The following is a 23199-nucleotide window of genomic DNA, read 5'->3' as shown; positions in this document are numbered from 1 at the left end:
ACCCATCACAGGTACAAAGTAGCCTAAGCGGAAAATAGACAGGACACAATTATTCCAAACCTGCAGCTCGTTGTTGAAACACATATTTTCCTACTTCAATCAACCAGTCCATTTTGAATTTGTGATAAGACTATTGTCATTTGGCAAGGAATTTAGCTTGTGTATCCCATCAGTTAGACAGGAGCTTGTGTGCGCACTCAGCAAACATGTGTGTAGGGAGCGGTCGGAACGCAATTGAGTGAATGAGACATGGAGGGGAATGGGAATTTAGGGAGAAGATTTGTGTGGTGCTTGGCTTGGTTTCTTTTTTGTTGTGTCCCGCAAATGCACATGTGCAAATGGAACACTAGACACCATGTAAAAAAAGATTGGGACAAAATATCACTTGCCCGTTCAGGCAACCACAAAGCACATTCCACCAAATAATTTTGAAGTATTTGAAAAATGTGATCTCTGGTTAAAGCTTTGACGTCCATTTCAGTACTAGATTACTCATGCCCATCCCTAGTTCAGAATCTGTTGCAATATTGGTCATCCATACATATATGCGCACAACCAGGCAGAGTGATTTGTCCTTCAAGGATCTGGCATACATTCATCAATCACTATCCAAGGAGACACTATCCAAAGACACACTACCCTAAAGAGGTGTGGGAAAATGTCAGTATGTCTCCAACAGAAAACAACAAGAGCAAACTTTAGAGGACAAGTCACTCTCCTGACATCCACTTACAGAGTGAGAAATGGCAGTCGCCACCCTGCATTCTGATGATGTCCCAGAGGTGAGGTCATCTCGCTCTACTCCATCTCTCTGCCTCTCTTCACTTATCTACTCATAATGTCACAAATGACATTTTGGTCAAGGCTCTAACTAAGTGGCCAAAACAATGTCCTCTCTTGAGTAAATGGCTGTTGGGCAGTCAGCTCAGATTGATTTATATCACATACTATCATATACAGTGCCTTCAGAAAGTATTTACACCCCTTGACATTTTACACATTTTGTTGTGTTAAAAAGTGGGATTAAAATGGATTTCATTGTCATTTTTATATAAAAATTCTACCCAAAATACTCTGTAACGTCTAAGTGGATGAAAAAATCTAACATTTGTAAAAATAAATACAAATAAGTTATGAAAAATAAAACACGAATATATCTTGATTAGATAAGTATTCAACCCCCTGAGCCAATACATGATAGAATCACCTTTGGCAGCAATTACAGCTGTGAGTCTTTCTGGGTAAATCTCAAAGAGCTTTGCATACCTGGATTGTACAATAAAAATAGTCCAAATTGGTGAAGTGAAATGAAAAAAATAACTTGTTTCAAAAAATTATAAAAAATAAATAACGGAAAAGTGGTGCGTGCATATGTATTCACCCCCTTTGCTATGAAGCCCCTAAATAAGATCTGGTGCAACCAATTACCTTCAGAAGTCACATAATTAGTTAAATAAAGTCCACCTGTGTGCAATCTAAGTGTCACATCATCTCAGTATATATACACCTGTTCTGAAAGGCCCCAGAGTCTGCAACACCGCTAAGCAAGGGGCACCACCAAGCAAGCGGCACCAAGAAGACCAAGGAGCTCTCCAAACAGGTCAGGGACAAAGTTATGGAGAAGTACAGATCAGGGTTGGGTTATAAAAATAAATAATGGATTTACTGGTGCTCCGTGGGATGTTCAAAGTTTCGGATATTTTTTTACAACCCAACCCTGATCTGTACTTCTCCACAACTTTGTCCCTGACCTGTTTGGAGAGCTCCTTGGTCTTCATGGTGCCGCTTGCTTGGTGGTGCCCCTTGCTTAGTGGTGTTGCAGACTCTGGGGCCTTTCAGAGCAGGTGTATATATACTGAGATCATGTGACAGATCCACACAGGTGGACTTTATTTACATTTACATTATTTAGCAGACGCTCTTATCCAGAGCGACTTACAAATTGGTGCATTCAACTTATGATAGCCAGTAGGACAACCACTTTTTTTATGGGGGGGTGGGGGTAGAAGGATTACTTTTATACTATTCCAGGTATTCCTTAAAGAGGTAGGGTTTCAAGTGTCTCCGGAAGGTGGTCAGTGACTCCGCTGTCCTGGCGTCGTGGGGGAGCTTGTTCCACCATTGGGGTGCCAGAGCAGCAAATAGCTTTGACTGGGCTGAGCGGGAACTGTGCTTCCGTAGAGGTAGGGGAGCTAGCAGGCCAGAGGTGGATGAACATAGTGCTCTCGTTTGGGTGTAGGGTCTGATCAGAGCCTGAAGGTAAGAAGGTGCCGTTCCCCTCACAGCTCCGTAGGCAAGCACCATGGTCTTGTCGTAGATGCGAGCCTAATAATTTAACTAATTATGTGACTTCTGAAGGTAATTGGTTGCACCAGATCTTATTTAGGGGCTTCATAGCAAAGGGGGTAAATACATATGCACGCACCACTTTTCCGTTATTTATTGTTTTGAATTTTTTGAAACAAGTTATTTTTTTCATTTCACTTCACCAATTTGGAGTATTTTGTGTAAGTTCATTACATGAAATCAAATAAAAATCTATTTAAATTATAGGTTGTAATGCAACAAAATAGGAAAAATGCCAAGGGGAATTAATACTTTTGCAAGGCACTGTAGTTTGTGTTTACCAGAGACAGTAATGTGAAGAACAACATCACCTGTATCAAAGTCAGATTAGGATATAGGCCAAAGTGTATTTTTACCTGGAGTTTTTCCTTATTGTAGGCTACTACTTTGACCTCTTTTAGTCTTGAAATCTTTGGTTGTTTACGACACTACTCACTCTGTTTAGCACATGGCCTCACATGTGAATCCTTAAAGAGATGGGTGGGGCTAAGGCTTTAGAGGGTGTGAACGATGCTGAATGGGTGTAGAAGAAAGAAAACCTCTCCAGTAGGTGTCCCAAAACATTCAAGGGCCATTTTCTCAAAAGTGGAGTTACAAGTTTATCAACTTTCAAAGCAGAATTATGTTCCCATTTTTCCTGAACTACAGGGTATGATATACCATCTCTACTTTTATCCAATGTAAATCCAATGAATCCAATGTTAAACACACCATTTCAAATTTTGCTACATGGGACTGAGTGCAGGTGGTGGGTGACATACAGTGGGGGAAAAAAGTATTTAGTCAGCCACCAATTGTGCAAGTTCTCCCACTTAAAAAGATGAGAGAGGCCTGTAATTTTCATCATAGGTACACGTCAACTATGACAGACAAATTGAGAAAACAAATTCCAGAAAATCACATTGTAGGATTTTTTATGAATTTATTTGCAAATTATGGTGGAAAATAAGTATTTGGTCACCTACAAACAAGCAAGATTTCTGGCTCTCATAGACCTGTAACTTCTTCTTTAAGAGGCTCTTCTGTCCTCCACTCGTTACCTGTATTAATCGCACCTGTTTGAACTTGTTATCAGTATAAAAGACACCTGTCCACAACCTCAAACAGTCACACTCCAAACTCCACTATGGCCAAGACCAAAGAGCTGTCAAAGGACACCAGAAACAACATTGTAGACCTGCACCAGGCTGGGAAGACTGAATCTGCAATAGGTAAGCAGCTTGGTTTGAAGAAATCAACTGTGGGAGCAAATATTAGGAAATGGAAGACATACAAGACCACTGATAATCTCCCTCGATCTGGGGCTCCACGCAAGATCTCACCCCGTGGGGTCAAAATGATCACAAGAACGGTGAGCAAAAATCCCAGAACCACACGGGGGGACCTAGTGAATGACCTGCAGAGAGCTGGGACCAAAGTAACAATGCCTACCATCAGTAACACACTACGCCGCCAGGGACTCAAATCATGCAGTGCAGACGTGTCCCCCTGCTTAAGCCAGTACATTTCCAGGCCCGTCTGAAGTTTGCTAGAGTGCATTTGGATGATCCAGAAGAGGATTGGGAGAATGTCATATGAAACCAAAATATAACTTTTTGGTAAAAACTCAACTTGTCGTGTTTGGAGGACAAAGAATGCTGAGTTGCATCCAAAGAACACCATACCTACTGTGAAGCATGGGGGTGGAAACATCATGCTTTGGGGCTGTTTTTCTGCAAAGGACCAGGACGACTGATTCGTGTAAAGGAAAGAATGAATGGGGCCATGTATCGTGAGATTTTGAGTGAAAACCTCCTTCCATCAGCAAGGGCATTGAAGATGAAACGTGGCTGGGTCTTTCAGCATGACAATGATCCCAAACACACCGCCCGGGCAACGAAGGAGTGGCTTCGTAAGAAGCATTTCAAGGTCCTGGAGTGGCCTAGCCAGTCTCCAGATCTCAACCCCATAGAAAATCTTTGGAGGGAGTTGAAAGTCCGTGTTGCCCAGCGACAGCCCCAAAACATCACTGCTCTAGAGGAGATCTGCATGGAGGAATGGGCCAAAATACCAGCAACAGTGTATGAAAACCTTGTGAAGACATACAGAAAACATTTGACCTGTGTCATTGCCAACAAAGGGTATATAACAAAGTATTGAGAAACTTTTGTTATTGACCAAATACTTATTTTCCACCATAATTTGCAAATAAATTCATAAAAAATCCTACAATGTGATTTTCTGGATTTTCTTTCTCATTTTGTCTGTCATAGTTGACGTGTACCTATGATGAAATTTACAGGCCTCTCTCATCTTTTTAAGTGGGAGAACTTGCACAATTGGTGGCTGACTAAATACTTTTTTGCCCCACTGTATGTTATATATTTGATATTATATAGTTTTTTGTCTACGAGGAGAAATTTGACTTAGAAATTACTTTGTATGCACACCACGGTGACATCTCAACTGACAGCAGAGTTATCATCACAATCAGTGTCCCGTCACAATACAAAGCCAAATTGTACCGACTTACAATTTATCTAATGGATTATCTCCTGCTTTCTATTATTCATTTTAAGACATTGACTCAGGCAATTGAGGTTAAGTGTGGTGGCTTGAAGGTGGAAGCAGTCAACGACTTGATTTGGGCTAGCATTAACAACAACCGCCCCTTGAGCGTTACCCTAGCCCCCATGGCTGTCCCTTAGCACCTTCCACAGCGCAGGCATCATTTTCATGATGACAGCTATTATGGCTCAGGGGAGGACAAACAGAAAAATTCCCTGTAGCAGATGGCTTACTTACAGTTTCTCTAGGATTGTCAGGCCAAAGAAGGATGCGTTTCTCAGCAGTGAGATCTTGTTGTTACTGAGGATCCTGTGGACAGAAGAATGGAAAGGTGAACTGTGAGATGGTGACCTTAGGGACATTTGAGTAAATACCACAGAAATACAGCCCTGTGGGGTGATTTAACACAAATGTCCAATAAATTATGCATCCTGTCAATAACTTGGTGAGAGATTTGTATTTATCTCTGATTAGATCTTGCCGTAAATATCCCATCTCGGATCCATTACGGTCTTCTTTATATCATCCTTGGAGAACACACCAAATACATCACCAATTCAGCACAATTCAATCATCTACAACTAGCACAATGAACCGCAAACAAATCAATGATGTGCTCCACAGGGATATAAGGCAATATATACAGATTTGCCCCTGGACCCTATGTGGATATCACTTTCTTTTATAGTTGAAATATATATTTCAAGGGTAAAGTAGCACTTTATTTTTCAGTACGTATTGAGGATTTGGGGTCACGGTTCAGTTCGGTTTCGGTACAGTGGGAAAATTAAATGCCAACAGTTACTGTAATAAATTTATGGGGGGGGGGTTAAAAAATTAACCCAGGAATAGATCATGAGCCATGTAGTGCCCTATAAAATCAGTTTTATTTTTGCCAATTTAGTTTTCCTCCGTTTCGTTTTTCCAGGTTTCAGATTTTCCCAGTTTTTCAGGTTTTCACTTTCAAAATCATTTTTTTGTTTGTTCCCAAACTGGAGATCTAAATGATGATGGAGGATCCTCGAATTCTGGTTTCTCGACCCCACCACTTGCCATCGTACAGAACTAGTTCCCGATGCGCCTCACGAAAGGATAGTTTGAAATGTGCCAATTAAGATACAGATATGGATTACAACGTGCGCATAGGCTCTAGTTTTAACAGAATAGCCTACAATGTTTTTTCAGCTCAGATTTACTCAAGGGGCATACAACGCAGTATAAGCATAGCATATTATTTTTTTATATAAATATACAGTACCAGTAAAAAGTTTGGACACACCTACTCATTCCAGGGTTTTTTGTTATTTTTACTATTTTCTACATTGTAGAATAATAATGAAGACATCAAAACTATGAAATAACACATCTGGAATCATGTAGTAACCAAAAAAGCGTTAAACAAATCAAAATATATTTTATATTTGAGATTCTTCAAAGTAGCCACCCTTTGCCTTGATGACAGCTTTGCACACTCTTGGCATTCTTTCAACCAGCTTCATGAGGTAGTCACCTGGAATGCATTTCAATTAACAGGTGTGCCTAGTTAAATGTTAATTTGTGGAATTTCTTTCCTTCTTAATGCGTTTGAGCCATTCAGTTGTGTTGTGACAAGGTAGGGGTGGTATACAGAAGATAGCTCTATTTGGTAAAAGACCAAGTCTATATTATGGCAAGAACAGCTCAAATAAGCAAAAAGAAACGACAGTTCATCATTAATTTAAGATATGAAGGTCAGTCAATCTGGAAAATGTGAAGGACTTTTAAAGTTTCTTCAAGTGCAGTCGCAACAACCATCAAGCGTTATGATGAAACTGGCTCTCATGAGGACCACCACAGGAATGGAAGACCCAGAGTTACCTATGCTGCAGAGGGTAAGTTCATTAGAGTTCCCAGCCTCAGAAATTGCAGCCCAAATAAATGCTTCACAGAGTTCAAGTAACAGACACATCTCAACATCAACTGTTCAGAGGAGACTGCGTGAATCAGGCCTTCATGGTCGAATTGCTGCAAAGTGTCACGGATTGTTTTGGTCTTTGTGGCAGTTGCCCTTGTGTGCGGGTCGTAATATTTCCTCTCTGTATGCGGTTGCCTTTGTACTTTGTATTTGCACTGTATCCAGTAAAGTATCTGCCAGTAGCTCGGTGTCCTGCTCTTGACTTCGCCTACAAGTCGCTGTGACAGAATTACGCACCATTAGACATGGAGTCAGCAGGAGCGGCGGTGCCAGCTGGATCAATAGAAGAGCGCGAAGAACAACAAGCGGCCATGATCCAGGCTATCGGCACCGCCATGGAACAGGTGGTGAAAACCGTGGAGCGATGGGAAAGAAGAAGTTGGCCTACCCCTCCTCTGACGATACCACCACCATCAGCTATGCCCATCGCTTCATCTCCGGGGTCCAGTGGGATTCGGCTCTCGCTCCCGAGGGCTTATGATGGCACAGCTGCCGGGTGTCAGGGTTTCCTGCTCCAGGTGGAACTCTACCTGGCAACCATCCACCCGGTGCCCTCGAGATACGAGAGCGTGTACGCCCTCATCTCCTGTCTGTCCGGCAAGGCGCTGGAGTGGGCCAACGCCGAGTGGGGGGGAATAGACGCCGCTACTGTCAACTATGCGGAGTTCACCCGCCGCTTCAGGGCAGTATTCGATCATCCACCAGAGGGTAAAGCGGCGGGTGAACGTCTATTCCACCTCCGACAGGGGAGGAGGAGCACGCAGGAGTTCGCACTGGACTTCCGGACACTGGCTGCCAACGCGGGCTGGAATGAGAGGGCCCTCATCGACCACTACAGATGTAGCCTGAGGGAGGATGTGCGTCGGAAATTGGCCTGCAGGGACACCAACCTAAACTTAGATCAACTGGTGGACATGTCGATTCGCCTGGACACCCTGTTGGCTACCCGCGGACGTCCGGACTCGGGGCCGTCCATTCCATCCCCCAGCACTTCCGAGCCAACCCCTATGGAGCTCGGAGGTGCTGGTACTAGGAGAGAGACCAGGAGAGAGGCCGTCCCCTGCACCAACTGTGGCCGCAGAGGACACACTGCTGATCGGTGCTGGGGAGGGTCTCCTCGGAATCGAGGCAGTAGGCCGCGCACTGATGAGTTATTCCAGGTGAATAGGCGCCCAACTCACCCAGATCTCCCTGTTGCGCATATGTGTATTAAAGTTGTGTTTCCCGAGGTTTCTCCTCATTCCCAGCATAAGGCGCTAGTCGATTCAGGCGCAGCTGGGAATTTTATCGATCGTCAGTTCACCCATAAGTTAGGGATTCCTATAGTTCCAGTGGATGTGCCCTTCCCTATCCATGCCCTAGATAGCCGCCCTTTGGGGTCTGGGTTGATTAGGGAGGTCACGGCGCCACTCAGGATGAAAACGCAGGAGGGCCATGAGGAGATCATTCGGTTGTATTTGATTGACTCTCCTGCGTTTCCCGTGGTGTTGGGGCTTCCCTGGTTGACGTCTCATGACCCCAACATTTCATGGCAACAGAGGGCTCTCAAGGGATGGTCTGATCAGTGTGTCGGGAGGTGTGTGGGGGTTTCCGTAGGGGCCACGATGGTGGAAAGTCCGAACCAAGTTCCCACCATGCACATTCCACCTGAATATGCCGATTTGGCAATCGCCTTCTGTAAAAAGAAGGCGACTCTATTACCACCCCATCGACAGGGGGATTGTGCGATAAACCTCCAAGTAGGCGCTGCGCTTCCCCGTAGTCATGTGTATCCTCTGTCTCAGGAGGAGACGGCGGCTATGGAAACATATGTCGCCGAATCGCTGAGACAGGGATACATACGGCCGTCCACTTCCCCTGCGTCCTCTAGTTTCTTTTTTGTGAAGAAGAAAGATGGGGGTTTACGCCCGTGTATTGACAACCGTGGTCTCAATCAGATCACCATCAAATACAGCTATCCTCTCCCTCTGATTGCTAGTATGACGGAGTCATTACACGGGGCGCGATTCTTCACAAAATTGGATCTCAGGAGCGCGTACAACCTGGTGTGCATTAGGGAGGTAGATGAGTGGAAGACAGCATTCAGTACCACCTCGGGTCACTATGAGTACCTCGTCATGCCATACGGTTTAATGAATGCTCCTTCAGTCTTCCAATCGTTTGTGGATGAGATTTTCCGGGACTTGTATGGACAGGGTGTAGTGGTGTATATTGATGACATTCTAATATACTTCGCTACCCGTGCAGAGCATGTGTCCCTGGTTCGTCGGGTGCTTGGTAGACTGTTGGAGCATGACCTGTATGCAAAGGCGGAGAAATGTCTGTTCTTCCAGGAGTCCATCTCCTTCCTGGGACACCGGTTGTCCGCGTCAGGGGTGGAGATGGAGATTGACCATGTTTCAGCCGTGCGCAATTGGCAGACTCCCTCCACGGTGAAGGAGGTGCAGCAGTTCTTGGGTTTTGCCAATTACTACCGGAGGTTTATCCGGGGCTTTGGGCAGGTAGCAGCTCCCATTACCTCCCTCCTAAGGGGGTCCGGTGCGTCTGCAGTGGTCGGCTGAGGCGGACAGGGCTTTTAGGCATCTGAAGGACCTGTTTACCTCAGCTCCGGTGCTGGCACATCCGGATCCCTCTTTGGCGTTCAAAGTTGAGGTGGATGCATCCGAGGCTGGGATCGGTGCTGTACTGTCTCAGCCCTCGGGTACGCCACCTAAACTCCGCCCCTGTGCTTTCTTTTCTAAGAAGCTCAGTCCGGCGGAGCGCAATTATGATGTTGGGGACAGGGAGCTGTTAGCTGTGGTGCAAGCCCTGAAGGTGTGGAGGCATTGGCTTGAGGGGGCTAAACACCCTTTTCTCATTTTGACTGACCATCGTAACCTGGAGTACATCCTGGCGGCGAGGAGGCTGAACCCTCGCCAGGCTAGGTGGGCTATGTTTATCACCCGATTTGTATTTACGCTCACCTATAGACCAGGGTCACAGAACGCTAAGGCAGACGCCCTATCCCGACTATATGACACAGAGGAGAGGTCCATTGAGCCTACTCCCATACTTCCGGAGTCTTGTCTGGTGGCACCGGTGGTATGGGAGGTTGATGCGGACATCGAGCGGGCATTACGTACCAATCCTACTCCCCCACAGTGTCCAGAGGGTCGGAAGTACGTGCCGCTCGAGGTTTGTGATCGATTAATATATTGGGCTCACATGTCACCTTCCTCTGGCCATCCTGGTATTGGTCGGACAGTGCACTGCCTTAGTGGAAAGTACTGGTGGCCCACTTTGGCTAAGGACGTGAGGGTTTATGTTTCCTTCTGCTCGGTGTGCGCTCAGTGTAAGGCGCCTAGACACCTACCCAGTGGGAAATTACAACCCCTACCCGTTCCACAACGACCGTGGTCTCACCTCTCGGTGGATTTTGTCACGGACCTTCCCCCTTCCCAGGGGAATACGACGATCTTGGTCATTGTGGATCGGTTTTCAAAGGCCTGCCGTTTCATTCCTATGCCAGGTCTCCCTACAGCCCTACAAACTGCTGACGCCCTGTTTACACACGTCTTCCGGCACTACGGGGTACCTGAGGATATAGTGTCTGATCGGGGTCCCCAGTTCACCTCTAGAGTCTGGAGGGCGTTTATGGAACGTCTGGGGGTCTCGATTAGCCTTACCTCAGGTTTTCACCCCGAGAGTAATGGGCAGGTGGAGAGAGTGAACCAGGATGTGGGTAGGTTTCTGAGGTCCTATTGCCAGGACCGGCAGGGGGAGTGGTCGGAATATATCCCCTGGGCAGAGATAGCCCAAAACTCACTTCGCCACTCCTCAACTAACCTTACGCCTTTTCAGTGTGTGCTAGGTTATCAGCCGGTCCTGGCACCTTGGCATTAGAGCCAGATCGAAGCCCCTGCGGTGGACGAGTGGTTTCGGCGCTCGGAGGAAACCTGGAACGCTGCGCATGTCCATCTACAGCGAGCGATCAGGCGGCAAAAGGTGAGCGCCGATCGCCACCGCAGTGAGGCTCCGGTGTATGCACCGGGAGATCGGGTCTGGCTCTCGACCCGAAACCTGCCCCTTCGCCTGCCCTGCCGGAAGCTGGGTCAGCGGTTTGTGGGGCCATTTAAAGTCCTGAGGAGATTGAACGAGGTATGTTATAGGTTACAACTGCCCATTAATTACCGCATTAACCCCTCGTTCCATGTGTCTCTCCTCAGGCCGGTAGTAGCTGGTCCACTCCAGGAGAGTGAGGTACGAGAGGCTCCTCCGCCCCCGTGGGACATCGAGGGGGCTCCGGCGTACTCAGTCCGTTCCATCTTGGATTCGAGGTGTCGGATGGGGGGCCTGCAGTATCTCGTGGAGTGGGAGGGGTACGGTCCGGAGGAACGGTGCTGGGTCCCTAGGAGGGACATCCTAGATCCCTCCATGTTAAGGGATTTCCACCGGAGTCATCCGACTCGCCCTGCTCCGCGTCCTCTTGGCCGTCCCCGAGGCCGGGGTCGGCGCACGGCTGGAGCCGCGCGTCAAGGGGGGGGTACTGTCATGGATTCAGCCGAGGCTGCTCCTCCTCCTTGCTCGGGCAGGCTTCGGCGTTCGTCGTCCCCGGAGTACTAGCTGCTTGCTGCCGATCTATGTTTCGGTGTTTGTCTTGTTTGGTCTTTATTGTTTACACCTGTTTCCCATTATGTTTTATTGTGTTCCCTTTATAACCCTCTGTTTCTCATTGTGTATTGTGTGTAATTGTTTTGGTCTTTGTGGCAGTTGCCCTTGTGTGCGGGTCGTAATATTTCCTCTCTGTATGCGGTTGCCTTTGTACTTTGTATTTGCACTGTATCCAGTAAAGTATCTGCCAGTAGCTCGGTGTCCTGCTCTTGACTTCGCCTACCGCATACACGTCGCTGTGACACAAAGAAACCACTACTAAAGGACACCAATAAGAAGAAGAGACTTGCTTGGGCTAAGTAACATGAGCAATGGATATTAGACCGGTGGAAATCTGTCCTTTGGTCTGGAGTCCAAATTGGAGATTTTTGGTTCCAACCGCTGTGTCTTTGTGAGACGCAGTGTAGGTGAACAGATGATCTCCGCACATGTAGTTCCCACCGTGAAGCATGGAGGAGGAGGTGTGATGGTGTGGGGGTGCTTTGCTGGTGACACTGTCTGTGATTTATTTAGAATTCAAGGCACACTTAACCAGCATGGCTACCACAGCATTCTGCAGCGATACACCATCCCATCTGGTTTGTGCTTAGTGGGACTATCATTTGTTTTTCAACAGGACAATGACCCAACACACCTTCAGGCTGTGTAAGGGCTATTTGACCAAGAAGGAGAGTGATGGAGTGCTGCATCAGATGACCTGGCCTCCACAATCACCCGACCTCAACCCAATTGAGATGGTTTAGGATGAGTTGGACCACAGAGTGAAGGAAAAGCAGCCAACATGTCACGACTTCCTCCTCCGCTGCCTCCCCTCCTTGTTCGGGCAGGCTTCGGCGTTCGTCATTACCGGCCTTCTAGCCACTGCCGCTCCATATCTCATCATTCCATTTGTCTTGTCTTGTCAATTACACACACCTGGTTCATATTCCCCTCATTAGTACATGTATAAGTGTTCCCTCTGCCCCCTTGTCCTTGTGGGTGATTGTTTCATGTGAGATGAAAAAAATAAATAAAAAGATGAGTCCTTGGTGGAGCTACCTGTACTTTGTATTGCCGGGGTATATTTTCCCTTTGTGCCTGTATTTGTTCCAGTGCGCCTGTTTTGCGCACTGGACTGTTGACACTATCCAGCGTAACTGTGTACTACGGAATAAACTCTGCATTCTGTGATTAACCCTCCTGCGCCTGACTCCTTCAAATCACATTCTCACACAACAAGTGCTCAGCATATGTGGGAACTCCTTCAAGACTGTTGGAAAAGCCTTTCAGGTGATGCTGGTTGAGAGAATGCCAAGAGTGTGCAAAGCTGTCATCAAGGCAAAGGGTGGCTACTTTGAAGAATCTCAAATATAAAATATATTTTGATTTGTTTTAGGCTTTTTTGGTTACTACATGATTCCATGGGTTATTTCATAGTTTTGATGTCTTCACTATTATTCTACAATGTAGAAAATAGTAAAAATAAAGAAAAACCCTTGAATGAGTAGGTGTGTCCAAACTTTTGACTGGTACTGCATATATATATATTGATGTGTATTTGTTTATGTATTCATTTGGGTTCACAGTTAGGACCGAACCGAGGTCCCCATACGAATGGTTCGGTACCAATACGTGTACCGTTACACCGCTAGTCATAACACACTGAGCCTCCAGGAGGGGTCCAGATAACCCACTATCACAGACACACTGACACAAAAGCAAGGACGAATGCAGTGCACAGACACATACACAGACACACACACACACACACACACACACACACACACACACACACACACACACACACACACACACACACACACACACACACACACACTCACACATACATAGTGAAAAACATTAGCTATTCAGTCAGTGTTGTGTTGGAGAGTCCAGAGGGACTCGTTAGGACACAGATGGGGGTATGTGTTACCTGCTGTTCTAGTGAAACAAACAAACATATCAGACAATATAAACTCCACACACACATGGCAGTAAAACACCAGTCATTGTCCAACAGCACGCACGCACACCCTGCCTGCCAACACAGAATGGACAGTCCAGGAGCTCTGCAAAGTTTTCCCATTGATTTCCACTCCTGGGGAGGAATACAGCAGTACATTATTTTGACTTTGAATACTGAGATACCCAGTCCAACCCCTCTCTACTGGCCCTCCTCCCCTTCAGAGCTGTAGGCTAAGAGAGGACGAGTGTGTAATGATTGATGTCACGCTTGTTCCTCAGCCAAGATCCACATCATTTCAAATACACCTCAAATGTCATTTTTTGGATTTCATATCTGTTAAAATATTGATTGCTCTTGTCAGACCTTCTATCATCCTGTCTGCTGCAGGGCTGACCGTGCAGTGCGTGGTGGAGCATGGCAGTGAGTCTGCATTCAGACGGGGCCTGCTACTTTAAATGCATCTCGCATTTCTCCTATTGGCACTCTCCTACAGACAGATGGCCAAGGTCAAATCACTCGCTCTTCTTCCTCCACCCGTTCTTTAACAAGGTAGTCTTCCTTCCACTCTCAAGAGTGATGGCAGAGGTTTGGTAAGAGTGGTAATTGGGATGTTCACGAGTCACCTCTGACGAGAGGGCAATTATTTTGCCATCAGGAATGTATCCTCCATTCTAATGCCCCAGGTTTAAGCAGTAGGATCCCACAATGCATTGTGCTTAAAAGGCAAATTGCTAACCGGCCAAGCCGGGGGGGCTGTGTGAAGTGGTTATGTTGGAAATGTCATGGCGTGGGATCCACACAGTCAAAATGGACACACATTCATAACAAAATTACATTCAAAGAACATTTTGAGAGCATAAATACAGTACATTAAAGACCATTAATAGATACTGAGCACCATAAGAGTTTTGCCAGAAGTTTAAAGAGAAACTGTCCTGCTCCTAAAGTGTGAAACACACCGAGAATCTGACTGCCGATAGGTACTTATCACAGTAGGAGGCCTTTCCTTCTCTTGCTAGAACAAAAGGTGTACCGACTTGGTAGAGACGACCCTGACGTTTCTACTTGTAGAATCACAATGCTCCTCAGCGGCCGACAACTTGACTTTGAGCCAATCAGAACAAACCACCACGTGGGGGAGCCGACAGGAGTGACAACAAAAAGGAACAAATCTGGTACTTTTTCCGGTGTAATCAACCCCCTTCTCATCAGAGAACACGAGGAAAAAGATCAACGAGAGCAAGAGAAGAGGGAACCTTCCGGTGCATATTTAAATAGCTAGGGCAGCTCTGGCTTCAGGACACAGTGGACACTTTTCTCTACAAGATAGACAAGTAACTATAACGCATGCTTTTTTCTCTCTAAATGGCGCAGAAATTGTTGAGCTATAAGTAGGAGATCTTAATATCTTTGGGCTGGCGTGGTTACATGTGGTCTGCGGTTGTGAGGCCGGTTGGATGCAAATTCTCTAAAATGAAGTTGGAGGCAGCTTATGGTAGAGAAATGAACATTACATTCTCTGGCAACATCTCTGGTGGACATTCCTGCAGTTAGCATGGCAATTGCATGGTCCCCATCAAAAACTTGAGACATCTGTGGCATTGTGTTGTATTACAAAACAGCACATTTTAAAGTGGCCTTTTATTGTCCCCAGTACAAGGTGCACCTGTGTAATGATAATCCTGTTTAATCAGGTTCTTGATATGCCACATCTGTCAGGTGGATGGATTATCTTGGCAAAGGAGAAATGCTCACTATCAGGGATGTAAACAAATTTGTGCAAAACATTTTAGAGAAATAAGCTTTTTGTGCATATGGAAACATAGGAGCAACACTTTACATGTTGCGTTTTATATTTTTGTTCAGTGTACATGCAAAGTAATTTTTTTGTTCCTTGGCATAGTCCTGAGGAGGACAGCTACAGCCTACCTAGTGGGATCCCCTCGACCACGGATGAGGACCAGCACCAGTCAGCACAACCACAACAACTCTGGGATTGGGGTGGCTTCATGTACAAGGACCCCAAAGCACAACAGCAAGAAAAGGCGCAGGTGCAACGACGAGGAGAAAGATGAGTTTGGGAAGGTAGCAGCCAGGACTCTCAGCACCAGAAGGCCCTGGATAAATTCTGTCACACTGATGAGGATGCCTTTTCCATGTGGGTGAAGTCCTTGGGCCCCTTTGGCCGACCCTGGAATGAAGAACGCAAGGCCTTTTACTGACAGCAGGTGGATGAGCTTGGGGCATACTGCCAGAAGATGCACCTGAAAGAGTTGCACCAGCAGCAGCAGATAATGTACCAGCAGCTGCCCTGATCTCCATGCAATGAGATCATCAACAATTTTGCACAGAAAAGTTTTCCATCATAATGCGTGTTTATATACGTTACATTTTTTCCTTTACATTTTCATTACAGGGTTGTGGATTTGGGGTTATTCTTTTTCTTTTTTTTTTTACTATGTACCCGATTCAGTTTTGCACAAAACAAGCAGTGACTTGATATGTTGCACCACTTGTATTTATGGGCCTAATGTCATTCATTATTTTACATGATTCTTTACTTCTTTTTTTTTTACAACGTCACTGATACAGTTTTGCACAATTAAAAGTGACTAAATACCACTCATCGTCTCTGATGCAATTAATTATCACAAAATAAAAGAAGCTCAGACTTTTGCATAGGTTACATCTGTAACTATTCTTAAGATCTGCCTGGCTAGTCAGTTCTATCCGATGAAGGGGGAACATGCCTAATTCTATCTTCATAATACACATGCTAAACAAAAGTAGTCTCTGGGTGTTCTTGATTTGTAGATTAAAAACAAACCACTCCAGTTTAATGGGCCAGGAGATGTGTAGATCATATACACATGGTAATCAAGGCTTGGGTGGCTAGTATTGTATTCAGGCTCGCTAAAGAGTAATTTGTTGATCAGTCTTACTCAGTGTTGTGTACAAAGTTATGACATATTGCATGTGATGGAACAACAAAAATCTAAACAAGCCAGAAGCAGACAGGCAGTCAAAGTAGCATTTTAATGTTGTTTTTGTCTCGCATGGGGTTACAACCAACATAAACACCAGCACAGAATAAGTAAAAAGGTGTACACTCACTTACTGAGCAAAACAACATTTATGCTCTTTGCTTTTAAACATGCCACATGAATGACTATGGTGGTGACTGCTAGGCTTAATTTCTAATCAAATGGGCTAGGCTGTAGCTATCTTGTCCCACTGAAAATGCACTGCACCAACGTCTGACATGAAGTAACTTCAGAGTGTGTCTCTGTGCTGCTTAGCTCTCACTTCATTATTAGTGGTGTATGGCAGAGAGGCCTCCGGTAGGAGAGGGTCTTGTCTCCATCTTCCTGAGATAGTTTCATGATTGGCCCCATCCCTGTCAACAATGTCATGTGCGTATCGGTCCATGCACTCACGCCGCAGGAAGTTGTGTAAAGCGACACAACTTCCTCCACTCTCTCAAGATGAAGGTTGATGATGGTCAGGAAGACTCTGAAATGATTAGCTAGGCTGCCAAAGGCATTTTCCATGACCCTCCGAGCACGACAGCCTGTAGTTGAATACCTTTTTGGGGTCTTCAAGTTGCCTGTGTGGATATGGCTTCATGAGGTACGGCCTCAGGGGAAATACCTAATCTGCAACGATGGTGTATGGAGCCAGATGGTCAGTGCCAGGAAGGGGCGCAGCAGCAGGGATGTTGGCGGTCCTCTTCATCAGGGTATCCTGTAAAGAACATCCGCCAAACAGCCCGCCATTCGAAACCCGTCCATTGCATCCAACATCAATGTACAGGAACCTGTAATTGCTGTCCACCAGTGCAGTCAACACAATGGAGCAGTTGTGTTTGTAATTGTAGAATGTGGATCCGGACCGTGATTACATGTTTTCCATCCAATGCTCCTAAACAAAGAGGAAAATCTAATTGCTGTTGGAATCCACAGGCTACTTCCTACCACTCTTCTACTGTGTCTGGGCACTGAAAAACAGAATAGAAAACACAATGCATTTTAGAGGGTGGAAAGCCCAGAGTTATCACATCAACTCCAGAGATCATGTCAAACATAAATTAACTCATCAAACTGCTCACAGTACAAATGGTGGACCCATCAGGTGATAGCAGATCAAAACAGAAATTGTAAACAAATGTTGTCTGGCCAACCTCAAAGCTACAGAACTATACAAAACCAAGTATCAAGATTCAACATTGTCATATGTTATAATCAACCAACATTGTTTGACGATAGCTATCTATCCAAGTGTTTTGAACAAGTATATGCCATCTTTGGTATAGGTACAACATTAGCTAGCTTAAGCTAGCTATTTATCTACCCTGGCTGAAAATGTTAGTTAACTAGCTTACGTTACTAGCTAGCTATTATTATAGCTCATGAAAACCAGTTTGTGGTGTTTTTCGAAAACGTTATTAGCTTACCTGTTGCCAAGAAGCGCAGTGTTATCATGAGACGTTCTCCCACCGAAATGCAATCCCTGTAGTTTTTATTCTGCCTCTGGATGAGTGGAGTGACCTACTCTTTCAACATGTGAAACTGCTCAGGAAAGAGTCGGGCAACATTCTTGAAATCAGATATTTCATGTGATTCCAGCTCACAGCAAAAATGTGGATATGCACATTGAGCCTATCGCTGCAGTATCCATGACTTAACACATTTTCTGTGCTTTATACTATTATTTTGTCTTCGTCTCTTCTTTTCCTCCTTAATCAGCCTAAACCTGATAAAACAAGTAACAGTTGTAAATTGTAAAACTAAATACTAAAAATAACAAAAACACACAAGATATAAAAATAAAGAAATAATAAGAACACGATAAAGTAAGTAAGCATACTATATATAGGATAAGTTCCAGTACCATAGTTACAATGTGCTCTATCGATCCAGTATCCCTGCACATTGTAAATATGGTACTGGAACTTACCCTGTATATAGTATGCTTACTTACTTGATCATATTCTTGTTATTTTTTTTCTTATTATTTGTATATCTTGTGTGTTTTTGTTCTACCTTGTTATTTTCAGTATTACATTGTTATTGATTACTGCATTGTTGGGGTTAGAGCTTGCAAGAAAGGCATTTCACTGTACTTTTTGTGCATGTGACATTAAAACTTGAAACTCAAGTACTTTGCCGAGATCGGCTATATGTGAATACGTCCAAACTTCCGGCGGGACTTGTTCAGAGGTGCTAAATACTCACGGCTGGCGAACGGTAGCAATCCTATGTGTGTGTCTGACCCATCACTGATCATGGCAGGAAGTACAATGAACTGACTGAGAAGAGGATGTCCCCCACAGCTCTGAGAGGGCAGACAGGACAGAGACAGTGGTGTGAAATTAATTCACATCAAATGTTCAAGAGATGTTATCTTTTGGGGTCCCCCATGGAGCAGTTTTGGTACATTTTATCAGTGCTAATTGTCCATAGAGACAAAGCAATCTGAGCCTTGTCAGTTAAGATGACCATTTCCATGTAAAAAGGACCCACAAGCACCAACGTGAAGTTCATAGGAGCATATCAAATTGGGTGCCAAATAAAAACTAAGACTCTATATTTTTGGAAAATTAATAAATGTTTCTACCATTTTCCATCTTAAAAATTAGGCATACGTAATGGATTTGATTTCTGGTCAAACAGATGAAAACGTTTTAAAATGTTTTAGAAATACATCAAAACACAATAATATTGAAGAAAATAGCACTGCCAACTAATATCAACAATTATATTTAGGGATTAAAAACAAACAAAAGATAACTATTGTAAAATACATTGTGTCCATAAATTTACATAGTATGTAAAAGCTGGAAGTAGAGGCCTAAGTTGTCACACCCTGATCTGTTTCACCTGTCTTTATGATTGTCTCCACCCCCCTCCAGGTGTCGCCCATCTTCCCCATTATCCCCAGTGTATTTATACCCGTGTTCTCTGTTTGTCTGTTGCCAGTTCGTTTTGTTTCGACAAGCCTACCAGCGTTTTCCCCCTTGCTCCTGTTTTTTTCAAGTTCCTGTTTTCTAGTTTTCCCGGTACTGACCATTCTGCCGGCCCTGACCCCGAGACTGCCTGCCGTTCTGTACCTTTTGGACTCTGATCTGAATTACTGACCTCTGCCTGCCCCTGACCTGTCGTTTGCCTGCCCCCTGTTTTTGTAATACACTTTTGTTACTTCAACACTGTCTGCATCTGGGTCTTCTCCTGAAACATGATAGTGTCATGACTGATCCAGCAGACTCGGACCAGCTCCGCAACGCCATCTCCTCCCATTGGAAGGCACCAGTAGTTGCTATGTGGTCTCATGGAAGGGTTCCAGACCTTGACCGAACGCCATGAACGAGCGTATAACACATTGCTGGAGCAATTCCGCGGGTTGTCTGTTAGGCAGCCTCCCATGACGGTAATCTCCCAGCCCCTCAGTAACGCGTCTGTTAGCAGTGCTGCCTCCCTGGCCACCCCGGTTTCCTGAGAACCCCGCTTACCTCCCCCGGAAGGCTTCACTGGAGAGTCGAGAACCTGTCGGGCATTTCTCACTCAGTGTTCACTCATCATCGAGCTGCAGCCCTCCTCCTTCCCCTCGGACCACTCTAAGATTGCGTACCTCACCACACTGATGTCCGGGAGGGCTCTCGCCTGGGCTACGGCAGTGTGGGAACAGCAGTCGGCCGTATGCTTCAGTCTGGAGGAGTTCATAAAGGAGGTAAAGAAGGTTTTTGATGCTCCATTGTCCGGGAGTGAGGCTACCCGGAAGTTACTCCAGCTTCGGCAAGAATCCTGCAGTGTGGCAGATTTCCGCACGTTTGCAGCTGAGTGTGCCTTGAACCCGGAAGCGCTGTTTGAAACGTTCCTGCACAGAGTATCGGAGGAAGTAAAGGACAAGCTTGCAACCCAGGAACTACTGACGGATATCGACTCGCTCATCGCCTTGACCATTCGGATCGATGAGCGACTACGGGAACGAAGGAAATAGAGGAAGGATTCCACCTCACCTCCGAGGCATCCCGGAAATCCCACGACGGCTCCGTTGCCGAGAGAACCCTAGTTCCCCCGAGAGTCTCCGAAGTCTGCCGATTCACCTCTTCCCGAGCCGATGCAACTAGGCAGAGCTAGGCTGTCTCCAGCTGAACGGCAATACAGGCTTCACACGAAGAGTTGCCTGTATTGCGGGACTACTGGTCATTTTGTGTCCACCTGTCCACTAAAAGACCAGGCTCACCGATAGGAGCAAGTACTCTGGTGGGCCATACGGATAACTTTTTGTCTCCGTTTACTCGCACCCACTTTCATGCCATCTTGCTGTGGGGGAACAAGTCAAAATCTCTCCGGGTACTCATCGACTCTGGGGCCGATGAGAGCTATATGGACGCTACCCTAGCGTCCGAGCTGGGCATCCCCACTCAGCCCCTCTCCATTCCCATGGACGTTAGAGCGCTGGACAGGCGCTCTATAGGCTGTGTCACCCACAATACCACCCCCATCAACCTACGAGTATCAGGGAACCACAGCGAGACGATCCAATTCCTGCTAATAAAGTCTCCTCAGGTTCCCGTGGTATTGGGTTTCTCTTGGCTCCAGCGACCCAACCCCTATAATGACTGGTATACTGGTGTCATCATGGGCTGGAGCCCGTTCTGCCATCTCATTGCCTGAAGTCAGTGCATCCTGCCCCGGGACTTCTTCCTGGGGGCTCGGAAATTGCCTCGGACGTCTCTGCCATTTCTGCGGAGTACCAGGACCTCCGGGAGGTGTTCAGTAGGGCCACTTAGTTTCTGCCGCACCGACCCTACGACTAAAGGATCGACCTTCTCCCAGGCACCACTCCGCCCCGGGGATGACTGTACTCACTGTCGAGTCCAGAGACCAAGGCTATGGAGACCTACATTGAGGACTCCCTAGCTGCCAGGTTCATTCATCCTTCTGCATCCCCCACCGGCGCAGGGTTCTTCTTTGTGGAGAAGAAGGACAAAACCCTGCGCCTGCGCATCGACTACCGGGGCCTCAACGACATCACGGTGAAGAACCGCTACCCGCTACCACTCATCGAGCCGCTCCAGGGGGCCAACGTGTTCTCCAAGCTGGACCTACGGAACACCTACCACCTGGTGCGGATACAGGAGGGGGACGAGTGGAAGACTGCCTTCAACACGGCCAGCAGTCACTACGAGTATCTGGTCATGCCATTTGGCCTTACCAATGCTCCAGCTGTGTTCCAGGCCCTGGTTAATGATGTTCTTCGTGACATGTTGAACCAGTTCATCTTCGTCTACCTCGACGACATCCTCGTCTTCTCCCGCTCCGCCCAAGAACACATGCTCCACGTCCGACAGGTCCTCCAACGTAGAAATGCGAATTCCATCGCTCCACCATCCACTTCCTGGGCTACATCATCACTGCAGGGAGTGTACAGATGGATCCCGGGAAGGTGAGAGCGGTGGTGGATTGGCCCCAGCCTACATCCAGAGTGCAGCTGCAACGTTTCCTGGGATTCGCCAACTTTTATCGCCGCTTTATCCGGGGTTACAGCACCCTGGCTTCCCCCTGTCTGCACTCACCTCTCCCAAGGTTCCGTTCACATGGTCCCCAGCTGCTGACCGGGCGTTCCGGGACCTCAAACATCATTTCACCACTGCTCCCATCTTGGTTCATCCTGACCCGTCCCGCCAGTTCGTGGTAGAGGCCGATGCTTCCGATGTTGGAGTGGGGGCGGTCCTGTCCCAGCGTTCGGCCCTGGACCTCAAGTTACATCCCTGCGCTTTCTTCTCCCATCGCCTCAACACCACGAAGAGGAATTACGATGTGGTGAATCGTGAGCATCTCGCGGTGAAGATGGCGTTGGAGGAATGGAGGCACTGGCTGGAGGGGGCGGAACATCCGTTCATTGTGTGGACAGACCACAAGAACTTGGAATATCTGGAGGGGGCCCAGATAACCGGATGTTTGTTCCTGACGCTGTCTGCTTCTCGGTCCTGGAGTGGGCTCACTCCTCCAGGCTTGCCTGCCACCCGGGCTCCCGTTGGACCCTGGCCTTTGTGCGACAACGCATTTGGTGGCCTACCATGGTTCCTGACATCTCCACGTTCATCGCCGCCTGCACGATCTGTGCGCAGTACAAGACTCCTTGGCAAGCTCTGGCTGGTCTCCTCCAACCTCTGCCTGTTCCTCACCATCCCTGGTCTCACATATCCCTGGAAATTTGTCACAGGTCTTCCCCTGTCTGATGGCAACACCGCCATACTGACAGTTGTGGACCGGTTTTCCAAAGCCGCCCACCTCATTCCTCTCCCCAAGCTACCCTCCGCCAAATAGACGGCCCAGCTCATGGTGCAGCACGTCTTCCGGATCCATGAACTCCCAGTGGACATGGTCTCCGACCGGGGTCCTCAGGTCTCGTCCCGGTTCTGGAAGGCGTTCTGCACACTAATTGGGTCATCGGCCAGCCTGTCCTCTGGTTTCCACCCTCAGTGATATAAGTGTTGTTGTCCATTAGTTTACTCCAATTAGGAGAGGGGTGGTAGGGGTTAGGGGAAAATAATAAAGGAAAATATATTTTAAAAATTATAAAATACAATTATAAAAAATAAAACACTTATATTTAGTTTTGGAGAAATGATTTGCGTTCTGTAAGTTTAAGAAACATAGCCTTGTAATTTCATTACCAAAAACCCACATACTGTATCTTTATGATATTTTCAAATTTCTCTCCCTCATGAGGAGGGAGGATAATGAAAGTT

The 23199-nt window shown here is 46.4% G+C and overlaps 1 protein-coding gene across 1 annotated transcript in view; it reads right to left on the bottom strand.

The window, feature by feature from the left end:
• Positions 1 to 23199, bottom strand: part of LOC311110991 (adhesion G protein-coupled receptor A3-like) — a gene marked incomplete at both ends in the record, with an annotated part of 251186 nt that overhangs the window by 208908 nt on the left and 19079 nt on the right. The window contains 1 exon segment of the mRNA XM_084153664.1: positions 5131 to 5202. Within this exon segment, the coding sequence (XP_084009790.1) occupies positions 5131 to 5202 (72 nt within the window).

The sequence above is a fragment of the Coregonus lavaretus genome (assembly GCF_964263955.1).
Source record: "Coregonus lavaretus genome assembly, chromosome: 36".
Classification (NCBI taxonomy): Eukaryota; Metazoa; Chordata; class Actinopteri; order Salmoniformes; family Salmonidae; genus Coregonus; species Coregonus lavaretus.
The sequence above is the reverse complement of the archived record's forward strand: the minus strand, read 5'-3'. Positions and strand labels throughout refer to the sequence as shown.